At 35.7% G+C, this 19,119-nt stretch overlaps 2 protein-coding genes across 3 annotated transcripts; both read left to right on the top strand.

Moving 5' to 3' along the window:
- Positions 1 to 744: 744 nt before the first annotated feature.
- On the top strand, positions 745 to 16,165 carry LOC114274553 (uncharacterized). Of its 2 annotated transcripts, none has more exons than XM_028216513.2 (3): positions 745 to 1,763; positions 15,149 to 15,247; positions 15,923 to 16,165. In XM_028216513.2, exon 1 carries the CDS (start codon positions 932 to 934, stop codon positions 1,739 to 1,741), a length of 810 nt encoding a protein of 269 aa, XP_028072314.2. In that variant the 5' UTR covers positions 745 to 931; the 3' UTR covers positions 1,742 to 1,763; positions 15,149 to 15,247; positions 15,923 to 16,165. The 2 variants fall into 2 exon arrangements, with proteins under 2 accessions (XP_028072314.2, XP_082739288.1); XM_082883162.1 differs by having other exon boundaries at positions 15,149 to 15,237.
- On the top strand, positions 8,993 to 10,383 carry LOC145797044 (uncharacterized). Its single transcript, XM_082883164.1, has 4 exons — positions 8,993 to 9,340; positions 9,439 to 9,626; positions 9,723 to 10,109; positions 10,211 to 10,383. Exons 1-3 carry the CDS (start codon positions 9,135 to 9,137, stop codon positions 9,929 to 9,931), a joined length of 603 nt encoding a protein of 200 aa, XP_082739290.1. The 5' UTR covers positions 8,993 to 9,134; the 3' UTR covers positions 9,932 to 10,109; positions 10,211 to 10,383.
- Positions 16,166 to 19,119: the final 2,954 nt, after the last annotated feature.

The following is a 19,119-nucleotide window of genomic DNA, read 5'->3' on the forward strand; positions in this document are numbered from 1 at the left end:
AAAATTTGATGAATCTAGCTTGACAGTTATAAAGGAATTGAGATTTGAGATGAGAAGATTGAGATTTGGAGGAAGAGTGCTTGAGGTAGTCATTGAAGATGTGGAAGAAGTCATTGAAGATTTGTGAAGCTTCTTGAAGAGCTTTGAAGAACTACAAAGAAATTGATATCAGAAATTCAAAGTGGTCGTGGGAGCTATAGGAGCTCTGATACCATGAAGAAAAGGATATTCTTTCTCATTATTGAATTATGAATCACACAACTGTATTTATATATACAATGCTGAATTAAGCTTGTAACTAATTCATTGTAACTACCTAACCAATTCCTAACTACTTAACCAATTCCTAACTGACTATACAATGCTCTTGATGTAACTGATTGAGAATGTACAGTTGGAGCTGTAGCAGTTGCAACTGATTCTGAAGCTGAAGCTAAACTTGGAGCTACTGTTGTTGCTGTGGTTGTCTTATAAGCTATATTATAATTTTGACAAGTGTTTTGAGAGCTCCATTAGAGATGCTCTAACTAAACACACAACTCAAAATTCCATTCAAAATTCATATAAAAATTAAAAAAATTTTGAAAATGTTTTTTATCTACAATATAAACATAATAGGTGGAAAAAAAAAAAACATTGTTTTGATTAACTAGCCGAACTTTTGAGTGAGTCAAATTTTTTTGTTTGAAAAGGATTTTTCAAAAATAAATGTAAAATTAGAATTTAAAAATTCAAAACAAACAAACGCTATTTAAATCTGTGTTCGAAAACCAAACACAGCCTCAAAAACCCTAGAAAAACCTCTGACGCTTTCACTCCCCCCCCCCCCTCTCTCTATCTCTCTCTCTGTCAACCCCTAAAGAGAAATCTCAAGGCAGAGAAATCAATCAGGTCAGAAGCCGGCAGAAGATTCGAAACTCCGAAGAAGAAGATGTCGATGTCGAAGAGTTCAAAGATGCTTCAATACATAAACTACCGAATGCGAGTGACAATCCAAGACGGTCGACAACTGGTAGGCAAATTCATGGCATTCGATCGTCACATGAACCTCGTCCTCGGCGATTGCGAAGAGTTCCGCAAACTCCCCCCAGCCAAGGGCTCCAAGAAGACCACCGAAGATCGAGACGACCGCCGAACCCTAGGTCTCGTCCTCCTCAGGGGCGAAGAAGTCATTTCCATGACCGTCGAAGGCCCTCCCCCTCCCGAAGAGTCCCGCGCCAAGGCCGCCGGCGCCGCCGCATTGGCCGGTCCCGGCATTGGCCGCGCCGCCGGCCGTGGTGTCCCCACTGCCCCCCTCATCCAAGCACAGCCCGGTTTGGCTGGCCCCGTTCGTGGAGTTGGTGGACCGGCTCCGGGGATGATGCAGCCGCAGATCTCCCGCCCTCCTATGCTGCAGATGTCTGCTCCGCCGATGACTTACCCGGCGCAGGCTTCGGCGCCGGTGATTCGGCCGCCTGGGCAGATGCCTGGGTATCCGCCCCAGCAGATGGGGAGGGGGCCCCCCATGCCGCCGCAGTTTGCACCAAGGCCGGGCTCTGCACCGTACCCGATGCCGCCGCCGCAGTTTGGGCAGAGACCGATGGTTCCGCCTCCGCAGATGATGAGAGGACCACCTCCTCCGCCGAGGCCGGGGATGCAGGCTGGACCGCCGCCGCCGAGGCCTGGGATGCCGCCTCCGCCGGGTGCTGTTCCTGTGTTTGGCCCTCCTCGCCCTGGGATGCCACCTCCGCCAAACCCTTAGCAACTGCAGCAACACTGATTTTGTATGTTTAATATGTTTACAATTGTTAAATTAACTTTTGGATAGTATCAAATATGTTTCATTCAAGCTTTTTGATTGAATTTAAGTAAAACATATTCTGAAATTATTTTTTAGGGTCATTGTTTGGGCATTTGCACTCTTTTCTTGTGTGTATGTGTATACTTAATTGTTTGGTTCCTAATTACTAAAAAGGATAATTTATTGGGATTGGGAATTTTAGGCCAATTAGTATTGTTTATTTCTTTATAAAGTTTTGGTAATAGTGTTATCAATCCAAATCTATTTTAGGGGAAACTGTGCCCTTTGCTCAATGGGCATTTATGGAGGGATGTCTGATCTTAGATGTGGTTTTGATTGCAAATGAGGTGGTAGAGGAATGAAGTGGAGGCAACAAGAGAGAGCGGTGCCATTTTTAAGGTTGTTTTTGAAAACACGTGTGATCATGTGGAGTACAACTTGTTGGACCAGTGTTTTAAAAGGTGTTCGCCTAAGTGTTTTAAAAGGCGTGCGCCGGATGTGCTATGAGGCGCAGTCTTGTGCTTCGAACAAGTCGAGGCGAGACACAATACACAAGGCACAACTTAGGTGTTGAGGTGAAGACATTTTTTTGAGGCACGAGGAGTGGGTTTCATGGGCTTTACATATTTTTCTATTTGAGGTATTGATTAAGTACTTTTTTTGTGCGCATATCCATAGGGAATCAAAACTCTTCAATATAAAATGACCAAACGTGATCAAAAGAAAGCAAAAAGTGATAAAAGATTGAATGTTATATTTTATATTTTTTGTTAGATATTTTTTTCTTTGCATCATCTTGATACTTTCTAATAAAATCTGCTTTTTTATCAAATAAAAATAAAAATAAAAATAAAAATAAAAATAAATTGTTGGGTATTATTTTTTTAATTTTTAGAAGATTGAATGTTATATTTTAAAATTATCTGAAATGGTTTTGAAGTTTTATATATATTTGTTATGGTGAAAATTTTGCCTATATTATAATTTTCTTTTCCTTCGACTGCTTGCACTTTGCTTTGGTGAGGCACGCACCTTTCGCTTAGGCTAGACCTTATTGCCTCAGTGCGCCTAGAGCCTTTAAAAATACTGTGTTAGTGATGATAGGTGGAGGAAGTGAATTTGTGGTTGTCTTTTCATAGAGTCATTTGCTCGTTATAGTCAAATCTAAACCACTCTAGCCATTCAAGGTTCACTAGGAATCTGTCTAACCTGCTGCAGTTCTGAGAATTACCCCATGTATATTGTTTTCCCAACATTGGAATATCTATCATTTCAAGATTGCGAATGAAATGGTTTAGGGAAGACACTCTTTAGGTTATTTAACACACCCCAAACCCTTCTTCTATTCATATCTTCATTTGGGGCATATACATTTCCAATCACACATTCAATACTTAAATGAATAGTACCTATAAGTAAGATGAAGTTTCGGGAGCAGCAACAATCTTTCAAGACAAATACTTCTTCTGCCTTCCACATACATAGCAGCCCACCTGCACTTCCTTCAGCATCTACAGCCGTAAACTTCATCAGGTCATTAGGCCATACAGACCTAACAAAGTCTTCAGTAGTGTTTGATATTTTTGATTCTTGTAACAAAGCGATATCAATTTTCTTCACTCTCAGTAGCTCCTTGATTCTTCTTTTTTCCACCCTTTCTAACCCTCTCACATTCCATGACATAATCTTCATAAAAAACCAACATTTTACCTTCAAATTCCAAAGATGCTAAATTAAGCACCTCCCTTGTCCCCTTTTGCACTTAGTCTTTCAGCATCATCATTCTCCATCTGGATTATTTTTTCAATACTTTTTCCATCCTTTCCTCTCATCTCCACCCCCAGAGCCTTCCCAACTTGGATTGTAGCCTGAGCTTCTTCCTGTAGTTTCCTCTGTTTGTTTTAGCTGCTTTTGACTGATACTGAAGCTGAAACTGCAACAGCTGATGCATGAAATAATGCTCCCCTTTGAAAACCATTGCTAAAGGGTAGTCCCTTCTTTGCCTTCCTTCTTCTAGATCTTCCCCTATTTCCTTTGTGCTCCTATTGATCATCATCACTGTAGCTTCTCTGCTGAATTTAGAGTTCCCACTTCTGCTCCTGTTTCGTTCACCATTGAGACAGATGCAGAGTTGCAATTATGCCCATCTACTGTCCCCTCCTTCTATCTATGGTCCTTTTACCAATTGCCATGTCACCATAATCGTCCATCCCAGCTTCCATGTCATCCACGTCATCATCTTCATTGTTGTTCCCATGGCAGTTTGCAGAGCTCTGGTCATCCCTGCCCTTGTAGCTTTCTTCTGGGTTACTCTCCTCAACTACTTGAATTGGGTAGATGCTACTTTTGCTTTTCCAATTCTCCTAGTTTTTGAAAGTTTGTAATATTCCAGAGATTGGGAGGCATTCCATAACAATTTAGCCATACAAATCTTTCATTGTCCACTCTCATCCCATTTTCCCATTCAAGAACTGAGTCACTCTAGTCTTTCATCCAGTCACCAAGTTTATTCACTCTGTTTTTCATTGCTTCTATTGATTTGAACATTACATATGCAATTCTACCTCCTCCTCTCACGTGTAAGTCCTTTAATCCTCTATTTGGAAGCTCCTTCTTGAACTCTGTAAAGTTGCAATGAGTGTTCAACTTGACTATCACACTTTCATACAGCGATCCATTTCCAAAATCTTCTGCCTTGATTTTGATGTCGTTTCCACCTCCTTCTATCCTCCCTTGTAGGATATCAGCGTAAGAGCTCCTCCTTTGTTTGCCCTCAACCCTTGTTCTTGCTGGAGCTTCAAATCTCTGTGCCACTCCTCGTTTCTTACGTTGGCCTTGGTCCTTTCCGAAATCAGCCCTTTTCACCTTTAAAACTTTGTTATCACACCATGTTCCATTCGTTTTCTAAATAGCTATCCCCGCTGCGACGGGACAGTCATATCTAACAAAGCGAAATTTGAACTTTGTGTCTTTCCTTCTCTTATCTGGGATGTAAACATCCTTCACCACCCCAAAGTTTGAAAACATAACATATAGTTCTTTAGGATTCATTGATTTCGGAATCTCGTCAGCAAAGATCGTATGCATGTTTGATGATGACCCATACCTTCCTATTCTTTGTCTAAACACAGGCTTCCATCCTTCTCCTCCCTCCATTTCTTCTCTTTGTACCCTAGGTGTCCCTTTGAATATTTGCCTCTTTAAATATTTAGTTTTACTCTTAGGAGGTAATTGTTGGTAATGATTTTTAGGATCCAATCATTGTCAAGATTGGAGGGTTGAAATTGGCTTTGATTTTTAAGGGAGGCAGGTACACTTGGTGAAATCTGCCCATTCCTATTTATTTCTTGTCCTTGTTTAAGACACTGATTCGAGTGCCTGATAGAAATGAAATATTGATAAGGGATGTTTGTCGAAAGGTTGTGATGAGGGAAACATGTGCTCTTAATCATATAATGCCATAAAGCATTTGGCTTAAGGGAATCTCCACAACCATCATTTACTTAAATAGTGCCTTAGCCAAAATATTCCCAATGTCAAGACTCCCTTTATACTTTGGAAGGGAAACAATACCCCAATGGTTGGGAATCTTAGATGGTTTTCAAGGGAAATTTTAGAGCTCCATGCATCTGCAATTCTCCGAAACTTGATCATTTTTTTACATTTCATTTGTCTTATGGTATGGAATGGAGAGAATGTTTGCTTTTGGAAGGATGTTTGCGCTGGTGATGATTTTTATTGGTGGTTTTCGCACATTAGTGCTTACCTTGCTCTAATAATATTTTTATTTCTTCTCTTGCTTGTTTATATGAGGCTCCTATTTCTTAGAATTTCAAAATTTCCAGAAATTTAAATGATAGGGAGGCTAATGATTTGGTATCGTTGTTAGCTATTTCATTATGTTTGTTTCTTTGAGGCATTATGCTATGGATGGAAAAGTGTGGTTCACTCATTCCTTGGATTTGTTTTCTTGCAAGTCTTTCTTTCATGAATTAATAGATATTCTATTAATCATATTGTTCTTCTTTTTCCCCTTATGAATTGATTTGGAAATCTTGTGTGCCCCTTAGAAGTAAATTTTTTTCTTTGTTCTGTGGCTAATAAGAAGATTAAATACTAATGATTTGTTTCAAAAAAGCATTTGCTCTTTGCTTTCATAGTGTCTTATTTTATGTTAAAAGGATGAAGAAAGTATTGACCATAATTTTTTGCATTGTCCCGTGGCATTTTCATTATGGCGCAAACTATTTTATGTGTTTACTATGGATTGGGTAGGTTGTCCATTTTCTATTCAAATGCTTTTGTTTAATTACTGGGGATTTGGTATCAAACTATCTATAAGAGAGCTCAAGTTCTATGGGATTGTGTCACCTTCCTTTGCAATTTGGTTGAAAATGAATTGCAACCATTTTTTAAAGATAAATTTGAGGACCTAGAGGGATGTGGGATAAGATTTATCATAGATCATCATTTTAGGCTTTTGTTTCTTCCCCTGCAATAAGGGATTTCATTGTTTTTGCTTGACAAGGATTAGAGGGCAGTATGTGATGTCCTCTTCTTTTTATTTCCCTCCTTCCATTTTGTGCTTCTAGTGGAGTTCTTTTGTATGTTTTCTTTTGTTATTTTTAATAAAATTTATTTATTGTCAATCACTAAGAAACATTGACACTTTTGTGAAGGTATTTTGTTTGATATGAACACACCTCAACACATGTTGAACACTCATCGTACCATTTGTTTATTATTTTAATCTTTTGAGAATCAAACAAGATTTGAATACTTTGGAAGATGCACAGATTTATTGCATAGGTAGACATAACACCTGCTTTCCATTGAACTCAATTCTTGATACATTGAACTCATCCAATGTTCAAATAGAATAGCTATCTTTATTATTGCCTGTTTGTCATTCACTCTTTTGAGATTTGATGTGGATCAATTATGGAACTTATTGGCCTTGTTTAGGAACAAGAAGCTATTTAAGTCATTGTTGGTGAATGGTGATTGATGTTACTTTCAAGCCTACACAACCACCATCGCAACTGCCACCGCCACAATCACCACAACCATCGTCGTTTCCCAACCACCATCATCGCAACTACCCACCACCACTTTCTTTAGATAGAAAATAATTTTTTTGGTTGATTTTCTTGTTGCTCTACATGCTATTCATGTGGTAAATGGAATTTGACTATGAAGCATAGACATGTGACACGACACAAAATGGACATGTTGACATCAAAATTTCTTAAAAAAATGTTGGATAATCACAAGACATAGGGAATACATGCTAAATATGTAGTTCTATAAATTTATTATGTCATAGACTTTGTTGTTAGAATTGTACGATTCGGTTCGATGCATATGGAGATCGATTCGAACAGGTAGATGGAATCACAAATGGCACAGAATTGCAGCCGAATTGATTGATTCACGATATGAATCACTGAATCGTTGAATTGTACGATTCATGACAGTCGCGGGTCGACCTAGATTTCTCAGACCCGAATGAAGAAAATTTAATTTTTGGCCCAATTTTTTTGCTTTTTCTTCGCAAACGATGGGTCGCCTTGTCTTCTAAGGCCAAACGACAGTCCAACGAAGCTAACCCATGTTCTCTTTTTACTCCAAAAAGACAAAACCCTAGAAAAACTCTCCTCTCTGTTCGACGCAGTGCTTGTGGTCCTTCTTCTCACTATTTGGTGGCCCCTTGCTGCAAGAATATGCTTCGTGGTCCTTCTTGTCTTCAACTTGCACAAAGCTTTATTTAGGTCTTCAACTTTGTTTGAGCTACTAATAGACAAACCTCATAGGTATTATAAAATGCTACATTGACTTAAAATTTTTCCATTACTTTATTGTTGTTGTCTACTGTGGACTGTAGTATTGAAGCTGCTGCTGTGCTAGGACATTAGAAAAATATTTTGCTTTCTTTGATAGATAAGAAAAATATGAAAAGGAAAAAAAAAAAAGAGTGGGAAACAAGATCCGACATGGGACTATTGTACCCATATCAAAGATAACAATAAAATGCATCTGAGATGTAATTATTGTGGAAAAGATTACTAGGGTGAGGTGATTCGAATGAAAAATCATTTAGTCAGAACTCATGATAATGTTGGTGCTTGTAGTCAAGTTTCTAAAGATATTATAAGGCCTCGTTTGGCAAGAGGCTATTTTAGCTAATTAGCCAAAAAGTTACTAAATTAGCCAAAATGCCAACAACTCATACCAAAAAGTCAGATTCTCTTTTCTCTCTACTTTTTGCACATCTTTTCGTAATTAGCCAAAAAGTTACTAAATTAGCCTGTTCCCAAACGAGGCCTAAATATGTTTTCACAACTGTTAAGTGGAAAAAAAACAAGGCAATATTATAGATGTTGATTGTTTTGAAGAAAAAAATGTTGGAGGGGAAAAGGGGGAACTATGGATGCATGTCACAAAGGGGAGGGCAAAGCAACAAAGTTTGAATCAAATGGTAAAGTAAAGGGAGCCCGTGATTAGAGATATTTGTAGAGTCATTTATGGGCATGCATTAGCTTTTAATTTAGTGAAAAGCCCCTTCTTTAAAAAGATGTTGAAGTCGGTTGGTGAGTATGGTGTGGGATTGAAATCACCTAGTTATCATAAAGTGAGAGTAACTTTTTTGAAAAAAGAGATTGATCATGTGAATGCAAGTTTAGAAGTGTATAGGAAGGAATAGAAGAAAGGTTGCACTATAATGTCTGATGGATGGACCGATGGAAAGTCTCACTCTCTTTACTAATTTCCTTGTTAATAGTCCAAGTGGAACGGTGTTTATTAAATCAATAGACACCTCTGGTGCAATTAAAAATTCTGTGAAATTATTTGAGATGCTTGATGACATTGTGAATGAAATTGGGGAAGAAAATGTGGTTCAAGTGGTAACTGATAGTGCATTGGCCTATGTGGGTGCCGGTAGATTATTGGAAGAGAAGAGGACTAAATTGTTTTGGTCCCCATGTGTAGCACATTGCCTTGACTTAATGTTAAGTGACATAGGTGAGTTGATGGTTTTCAAAGATACATTAATAAAGCCAAGGAAATCACTATGTACATTTATAGGCATGCTTGGGTGCTTGATTTGTTTAGGAAATTTACAAAGGATAGGGAGTTGACAAGACCCGCGGTTACTAGATTTGTCACCGCCTTCCTTACTTTAAAAAGTTTCCAAGATAGAAAGCTCCAATTTAGAGCTATGTTTGCATCGGAAGGGTGGACTAAAAGCACCTATTCTACATTTGTTAATGCAAAAAAGGCACAGGGAACAATCTTGGGAGATGCTAGATTTTAGAAAGCAATCAAGTATTGCTTGAAGAGTGTGCTCCTTTCGATGAAAATTTTGAGGCTTGTGGATGGTGATGCAAAGCTGGCAATGGGATTTATTTATGAAGCTATGGATAGAGCGAAGGAAGAAATTGCTTCAAACTTGAACCATGTGAGGGGTAGATATAAGTGCATTTGGGAAATTATTGATGCTAGATGTGATTTACAACTCCATAGGCCTTTTCATGCGGCGGCATATTACCTTAATCCAATGTAAGTTTTTTATTCTTTTTGTCTAATTATTTGTGTTGTGTGACTTATATACAAAATGTGTAATGGAATTTATTTATGAAGTTCTCTTTTCTTTCTAGGCTTCATTATCAAGAAAACTTCACTACGTACATGGAGGTGAAAATTGGTTTATTTAAAACCATTGAGAGGATGTATCTGGATATAGAGGGTAGAGTGAAGGTTGATGAGCAATTAGAAAAGTTCAAGAAGGCCGAGGGTATGTTTGTTATGAGCATGGCCATCTTGACAAGGGAAAAGAAACAACCTGGTAAAATTTTGGATTATGAAATTGTATATTCATAATTTCACAACAATTATGTGGGCATGCATTATTCTCAAACATCTCATTGTCATTTAATTACAGCTCTATGGTGGGAAAGTTATGGAGAAGAGTGCAAAGAGCTTCAATTGCTAGCTATTAGAGTGCTAAGCCTTACTTGTAGTGCCACCGGGTGTGAGAGAAATTGGAGCACTTTTGATCATGTGCACTCGAAGAAAAGAAACCGGTTGGAGCAACAACGGTTGAATGCTTTGGTTTTTGTGAAGTATAACATTCAACTTGAGGCAAATTAAGAGACAAGAAAGGAGTGAGACTTATGATCCTATTTATTTATCGGATATGGAATCCGATGATGAATGGATTACCGAGAAAGAGGATCCATGTCTACCCGAAGATCATTCATGGATGGACATCCAATAGTGCTTCGAAGATGATGGAGGGGCAACAAGTAGCAAAAAGAGAAAAAGAGGGGTATAATTCTATATTTTAAATAAGTTAATTTCAAAGATTTAGTTTCTATATTTTCACGTTTACTTGCTCATTCATAAACTTATTTACTTTTATTAATGGAGGACCAAGAAATTTAAATGTCGCCGATAGAGGAAAAAGAAAAGTATTTGAAGATGATGATGAAGTTGAATTGATTCAAGGTGGAGAAGAGGAAGAGGAAGAAGAGTTTGATGAAGTGACTCTGGTAGATGATGATGAAGAGGATGACTCTGATATTGACCTTGGAGATGATGAAGATTGAAATGAAGAGATGGAGGCTTTTTGGAATTTTTAACTTTGTCTAATCTAACTTTTGTTTTGTATGGTCTCTTTTTGACACAAGTTACTTTACAAGCATAGATTAGAGTTTTGAAAAGTTTGAATTTGTTAAGTTGTGAACCTTATTCATGATCATACATTCATAGAATCATATTATAATGAATGTGGATTGCCATACATATATGATGTGATGTGAATTTATATAAATTATATCATAAATACATAAATATAATATAGGATGATAGATCACGGTGGGGCTCGGACCCACATCTCTTGCCATAGAAGCGTCTTACCTATTTAGACCACGTGATCAATATGTAAAATAACATTTTCATTACTTTTAAGTCTAAATATTTCATATTTATAATATCTAAGTGTATAAATATGTTTATTTATTTATTTGTTTATTTATTTTTTATGTAATTTAGAAAAACTAACTGAATCTTTACGATTCATGATTCGATTCGCGATTTGGTACATAGCTATTTCGATTCATGATTCGAATCTCGATTTGACAACTATGGTCATAGATATGAATTTCATCTAAAGATATTAAAATTGCAATATAACACTAATTCGAAACAATGATTAGGAGTTAGTATGTAAATCTACATTATTTTGTCATCATTAGACTTGAAGTTATTTTCTTTAAACTTGTAATGTGCTTTCTGTGTCTAAACAATAGGCACATGAGTTCCCCAAGTGATTGAAACTTGTTTGAAACTGGAAAAAAAAAAAATAATAAATAATGTGAGAAGTGTTCTATGAAGGCTGGTGTCTGACGCAATCATAATGTTTTCTTAGAATTGTTTGTGCTTCTTATTTATTTATTTATTTATTTATTTTAAAATATATTTTTTTGGAAATTTGAAATCTTTATGATTTTTTGTGCCAATCAAAAATTGGAAAATATTTTTTGGCTCATTTTGAGGTTCCCAACCAAACATAGGAGGACAAGTAATTTTTTTGATAAAATATTCCAAGAAATTGTTTTACATTGAAACAAAAGACAATTGAATTTTATCCTTAATTATGTATAGTCTACGAATGTGTTAATATCAGGGACTTTTGTGGATACTTTGGGACAAAAATATAATTTTTTTTAAAAATATGGGATACTAGAATAATTGTTTTGTGTCTATTTTTAAAAACTTTAAATATAGAGGAGATTTTTACAATTATAAAAAAAATATAAAAATTACTTGAAATTCTTTTTGACCATTACAAAAGTACTTTAATTATTTTTTACATTTTTTAATTATTATATGTCATGTACTAGTGAATTATAAAATTATATATATAGTATGGATGTATTGGACCGTACCCGAACCCTACCTTTCTTTTGGTTTTTCTGTATTGATGTATCTGCTCGTGCTTCCTAGGGGTGCCATTCTAGTGGTTCTGTATGTGTTTTATTGCTTACTCTTGTAAGTAAAACTTTTACCCATGTCCTGTTACTTTTGCATTCTTTACCATTCTTGATAGTTGCCTACTGTTAGTACTGTATTTGAAGGAAGTGCAAGCAATAGCAATAATGTATATATTTTTCATATAGTGAAAGATTATTCATGTAAAAGGAAATCAAGGTGTGTAGTCATGGCTTTTCTTTCATTCTTTTTCTTGTTTTTTCCCCCTCATTGTTTTAATCTAAGGTTTCTAGAGAAGCAATATGTAGTTAGGGTCCTTGATAAGCAACAAAACCGTGTGTGCTTATGAATTGGACATCTTAGCCATCTTTATGAAGGATAGAATTGTGGTTCCTAGATTTTTCCCTCTAGTTATTTTTGAAATGCCAAAATTTAGTAAATATTGTGACTGACTTTTGACCGGCATCATTAAGAATTAAGATGGAGCTAAATTGGGTGTAGTTTGGCTGTTGAAACCATTTTCTTTTATATCCCCCAACCTCCTCTCACCTTTGATTGGGTAAGTATCTTTTAATAGACTTCCCTGTCAAACCCCTTCCAGTTATGGATTTTGTGATCACATCTTTTCGTGTATTTCATGCATATAAAGCAATAATGCTCATGATTCCTGACCTTGTTTGTCATGCTGTCTAAACCTTATAGTACCGTGAGGGATGCTGGTTTTTATCTGATTTGTGATCTATTTGAAAATGAGTTGGGTTTATGCTCATCCTCCAAACTACATGGCCATGTATACTTTTTAAGCAACTATTGCCTGCTACAGCTAAACACTAGGAATCGTTGCCGTTAGTCTAAGCTAAAACAGAGTCTCTGGCTATGTTTATATAGCCAAAACGTGAGTTGCAGGCTTGCCCGCTTGGAGCTGGGGGTTCCACATGAGCCGCTACTAATAATCAAAAAGTTTCATAGTGTGTTCAGTCTATAGTGATGGAACGTTTCTTTGCTATTTAAAGAGGGAACCATTAACTACCAAAACTCTTTATGTATTTTAATTTTTATGCTGACCTTTTCACCAATTTAGATCCTTTGAATAATCGTGCTGGTTTTGGTGAAAAGTGAGTTAGGCTTGGGATGACTTTGAACGTTATGGTTGCTATATATGTTTTTGAAACTCAGTGGTTGTTTTGTCATGTAGTTTGGGTGAAAAAGGTACAGCTACGCTTTGATCATGTAGAGATAATTTTTATGATGGGACTCTTGGTGGTTGGGAACTACTTTACTCTCTTTTTCTATTCTCGCTTCTTTTGTCTTCAAGGAGGTACCTTTCATCCTTCATCCGCATGTACTCCCTTTTTCTCTCTAAGCAGATTCTGACCATCAAAAGGCAAAAAGTTCTTGTGAATTTTGCTACTTTTGTACCATCTGGTTCATGTGACATCATCATTAATGTAAGATTAAATGTTTCGATATTGTATTTTATTACAACTAGTGTTTTGAGTAGATGATACGACATTCTGTTCCCTTCCGCACCTGTGTATGTGTGTGTTAGTTGTGTCACTTGGATTTGGTAATCGTGTATGGAGCTTGGATAGCTGTACTGATTGCCACTTACAGCAAACAAAAATCCTAATATAGACACAGGCAGATGGAAAGGTTTCCCCATTATAAAAAATGTGATTAGCATCTTTATTTCTTTTCCCCCCTGCTATGATGTTGATAGCTTAATTTTGATGTGGCATGTTGCTCAGTTATTTGCTTTATTTCCTGCTAATAAGGGTCGAATTTCTATACCTGTATGGAGCTGTTACCCTTTTCTCTCAATGATCTATTGAGCCTGCTGGGATTGATTTGCAAATTCAACCCAATTGATGATTATGTTGGGAATTTTGCATTAATTATATTGTCAAGTCTTCTGTTGGTACAGGGATCTAGAAGTCCACATGGACATATTGGTTATGAAGAATTTGTTCCCTACACAAATTAGTTTTATTTATTTATTTTTGCACTAGGTTGGATGTTAACAGGTTAGCAAGTTAGGTTAGCATAACCGGCCTTTTGATGCTTCTCTGTAAGCTTGAACCCCAAACCCACCCTTCAAAAATCTAGAGTTACAACCACTTGAGCTATGCACAAGTTCTTTCCCAAGATTAGTATAATGTGATCTTAATGAGGATTACATGCACTCTGTTTAGTACAGCTCAAGTGCCTTCCTTTCTTGTGTAAATGCTAATTAATTGTTTGTGTTTGTCAATTAGAAAATATTGGGGTCCAATTAAAATAAAACAAGCATCATATTTTCACTTTTCAGTTGCCTGGTTTTGGATCTAGAGCTATGCTTATGATATCTAATTGTTGTATTGAGCATAATTTGACACTATGGAATCAATACGTAAAAGCATCCAGTAATCAGTGCAATTTTCTAAACAGTTGGAGTCTGTAGATCGCTGTACACTGTAAAGTGCATTAGTCAGTGTGGTTGTGGTGTTTGTTGTGGATTAGAGCCTGAAAGTCATGTTTTTTCAAGGCAAGAGTTGTGAATGTGTTTAATTTATGGCAAGAATAATAAAAATCCAGTTCCATTTGATCGAGCAATTTAAAGCGACAGTTAGACTGATATTTAAAAAAAAAAAAGGAAAAAAAATGAGGATGATGAAAAGTGAAAATGGTAGAAAGTGAAACGACATAAAGGGGAAAAAAATAATTTTTTTTTCTTGCATGCATGTGCTTAGGATGTAAATTTTGCAATAAAACAATTTGAAAAGTTTGTAGTTTGAAAGTTGCAAAAACATTGTTATATTTTACGTAAGTGTCATTATTATCCATTTTAAACGAGTGGAAAGAACTATGGCCAAATTTGGAAAGTGGTAATTGTTTTGCACATATTTTGGGTCAAATGAAAATCTAAATTTAGGCTTAAGAGGGTTGTATAAGTTAATGAGAAATTTTACATTCCAAGACTTTCAAGGACTACCTCGCTAAAAAAAAAAAAAAAAAAATTAAAAAAAAACCCAAATTTTTTTTTTTTCATGCATTTTTCATCTACTATCTTGCTAATTAACTGAACCCTTACGCTGTGTTTGGTTGGAGGATTTGATGAGAGATTTGGAAAGAGAAATGGAAAAGTTAGGTGAAATGTGAATAAAATATACTTACATTTCACCCAGTTTCACACACCTTTTCCCTTTCTCTTTCCAAATCCCTCTCCAAATCACTCAACCAAACACAACATTAAGGAAGAGTGTATATTTTTTATGATGTTATGTTTGATGTGTATAACAATATCATGGTAGTTTTAACTAGTGGGGCTAATATTAACTCGTCTATAGAAAATGCTTTGTGAGTGTGACCTCTAATATGCATTTTTTTTTTTTGCAGGGATGTTTTTCAGTTTGGTCATGCTGTGAAGATATTCAGCCAAATCACTCTCTTAGACTTGCGTTAGATCTTGATTGAATTAGCTAATGGTTTGTTTTTGTGAGTAGTTTTCCTTTTTGTAATGTTAATTTTAGCTTGGTATGATTACGTTGTATATTTAGCAGAGCAGATTATCGTCAAACTGAATTCGAATACTCTTACTCTTCTTCTGATTATGGACACTCTGTCAGTACACAAATACACATACACAGTTGCATGTATTAATGACTGGTGGTTTAGCAGTATCTGCAGCAGTGCACACCAGAAAGTGCCAGAAAATGGTCCATTTCGGTGACTTTTGAGCTGCAAAAACATTGTTATATTTTATGTAAGTGTCATTATTATCCATTTTAAACGAGTGGAAAGAACTATGGCCAAATCTGGAAAGTGGCAAATGTTTTGCTTATATTTTGGGTCAAATGAAAATCTAAATTTAGGCTTAAGAGGGTTGTTTAAGTTAATGAGAAATTTTACATTCCAAGACTTTCAAGGACTCCCTTGCCTTAAAAAAATTAAAAAAAAAGGCAAAATTTTTGATTTTTTTCTTTCATGCATTTTTCATATACTATCTTGCTAATTGACTAAACCTTCAAGGAAGAGTGTATATTTTTTATGATGTTATGTTTGATGTGTATAACAATATCATGGTAGTATTAACTATTGGGGCTCGTATTAACTAGTCTATAGAAAATGCTTTGAGAGTGTGACCTCTAATATGCATTTTTTTTTTCGCAGGGATGTTTTTCAGTTTGGTCGTGCTGTGAAGATATTCAGCCAGATCACTCTCTTAGACTTGCATTAGATCTTGATTGAATTAGCTAATGGTTTGTATTTGTGAGAAGTTTTCCATTTGGTCTCCTTTTGTAATGTTAATTTTAGCTTGGTATGATTATGTCGGATATTTAGCAGAGCAGATTATCGTCAAATTGAATTTGAAGACTATTACTCTTCTTCTGATTATGGGTTTATATGGACTTATATGGACTCTCTGCCAGTACACAAACACAGTTGCATGTTAATGACTGGTGGTTTAGCAGTGCACACCAGAAAGTGCCAGAAAATGGTCCATTTCCATGACTTGGTTTAGCAGTATCTGCAGCAGTGCACACCAGAAAATGGTCCATTTCCATACCGGTTTACCAGTATCTGCAGCATTTCATCATATTCATTTTTACAGCCTCCGTATTACACATGCTGGAGTTTTTGTATTTGCATATTTAAAATTGGTTTAAAGATGCTGATTTATTTTGTGGTTGAATGGGGTGCTGTGATAATACATGCAATATTCTGTTTTCCATTTTCTTTTTTCAAAATGTATAATTTGTTTGGTGTTACTATTTTGAAAAATGCATATAGAAGCCGTGTTCAAGGAAGGCATGGTTGAGCGAGGAAGGTGTTGGAACGCATTGATTATTAACCAGGCATGGGGTTTCCCAGCTTAGATTTATATGTGGTTCAAATTAGGGGTGTTCGCAGTTCGGTTGTAGTCAGGAAACATCTAATTCACCATCCGTCTGTTGTATGGGCGGATTGGAAAAAATTAATTTACATCCGTTTGCCGAATTGATGGATGCGGATTGATGGATTGACAGATGGATGCGAATCAGTTTGGCAGTTTAAACTTTTACAAATTTTAAACATAATACAAAAACTTGTTAACATTTTTTTTGGATAATAATTTAACTCAACATAACTAAAAGATTATCAAGTAAATTGTCAAATACAAATAATAAATACATATAAGAAAATTATGCATTATTAAAATTATTTCATTATCTTTTTTATTTAAGAATTATTTAATTTGATTTTTTTTTTTAAATGACAAAATTAAACCTTATTTTTTTCATATAAAAATATCAAATATCAACCCTTACCATTTGATCAAAGGATTTTTAAATTGAAAACAAATTAAAAATACAACAGAATATCTAAATTTTTTTTAAAAATCAAAAATACAAACAAATTATCTAAACAAATTGAAAATACAAAATTTTACAAATTACTAGGGATACTTGCAGTTTGGTGGTTCGGTTGCGGCCAAAGAAATTTTAAATCTGCCATCCATCCAAAATTAGGTGGATTGGAAAAAATTAATCCACAACTGTCTGCTAGTCAGCACACATCCGTCTAAAATGCGACGGATCAATTTGATTCAGTCGGTTTGAACAAATCAAAATATCCGTTACTCACCCCTAATTCAAATATGGAGTGGTATGTAAATGTTCATGCACTCCTGTTGAGATTCATTTGGTGACTTTCTTGCCCCTTGTATTGTTATTACAGGCAATGATGTCTAGGACCATTGTAAAGTTTGTGTCATGTTTTGAACACTAGACTTCACCTGGTTTTGTTAAAAAACCAATTCTCTAGTGTCTCACTAGGTTCCCTACTGAGAAACTTGCGAATAGTTTTTAAATCTCTCATTGATCTAGGGGCATTTTGAACTTGAGTTTGAAAAAAAAAAAAAAAAAAAAAAAACGTAAATTCAATAAGTTCTGAAAAAAAAGGTAAATTCAATAATTTAGGAATGAAAAAAGCTTCATACCCCCACTGGGGGTCGACCCCCAGTGAGGTGTCGGCCCCGGATTGGTTCAAAAAAAAAAACTGTTTTTTTTTTTTTTTTTTTTTTAAAGCTTTCGGCCAGTGGGGGCGCGCCACGTCACTGGGGGCGCGACCCCCACTTGGGGGGGGGGGGGGGGTATGCAGCATGCTTGATTTAGGAATAAGTATGGGGGAGTTTTGGTTCCTAAAATTTGACAATAAACATTAATTGAATCATATCTTGAGGTAATAATTATAGATTTGATGGTAGAGAATACATCTTCTTAGACCAATCAATTAAAGAAGGCTACAAAAGTTTGGGCCACCATCTTATGGATTGTACTTATAGAACATATAATAATGACGGGTCTTTTTTAGGTATGTATGCAAGGTACTTACATATTTTTATGTTTTTGGTTATACAAGTTTGTATTACTAATTATACAAATTTGTGTTAAAACTTATATATTGGTGACCTGCTTTACCATGTCATTAGAGAACCATTTTTGCTTCTCTAATAGCATGGTATAGCCGCTGTCAAATTTGACATTTGTCAAATCATGTGTCAAATTTGACAACAGTTTTGGTAGTTTCCAAATTTGCCAACTCACTCAAAACCAACGGCTTTCCTTCATTCCCTCCCTCTCTTTCTCATCATTTCCCAAGAAAACCTCCCAAAAATAGATCAAATTTTTTTTTTGGGAACAAAATTCACCAAATTTAAAAAAAAAAAAAAAAAACAGAAATCACCAAAATTTTTAAATGATTTGGCAATTGCTAAATTTTTTTGCTTCAATATTCACCAACTTTTTTTTTCTAAACAAAATCAGTCAACAACAATCAAGCAATTTCAATCAAATTTGAAGCAATCTTAAACAAATTTCAAGCAATCTCAACAAATCTCAATAAATTTGAAGCAATTTTTAAACAATAATTACTTGGATTTCAAGATGCTTGATGGATTTCAGACGATTTCATCTTCGTGCAGGGTTTAACTTGGGGTTTCAGGTTCTTTTTCATCTTCAATTTAGGGTTTCAACCTCTCTCGATTTAGGGTTTACTTGGGGTTTCTATTTGGGAGGGTTTTAGAGAATGGATCAAGATGGAGATAGAGTTGGATCTTGGTTGTTGCTTTGTTTTCTTGAGTTTTTTGTGGAGAGAGAAGGTGAGAATTGAGAGGGAAGTCGTGAAAGTACTGCCTCTTGCGTAGAAAAACAAAGAGAGAGAGGAGGGTCAAAAAAGAGGGGGGAGGTACGGATGGAGCTTGGAAAGATCTGAAACAACACTCAATTATATATGGATGGAGTGAATTATAAATATAGGTAAATTTTTGTATTTTTAATTTTTTAGTGGTATGTGAATAGTGGGGTGAATTACGTTTATATATATAT

The sequence above is a fragment of the Camellia sinensis genome, chromosome 8 (genome assembly GCF_055761805.1).
Source record: "Camellia sinensis isolate YWXY chromosome 8, ASM5576180v1, whole genome shotgun sequence".
NCBI lineage: Eukaryota > Viridiplantae > Streptophyta > Magnoliopsida > Ericales > Theaceae > Camellia > Camellia sinensis.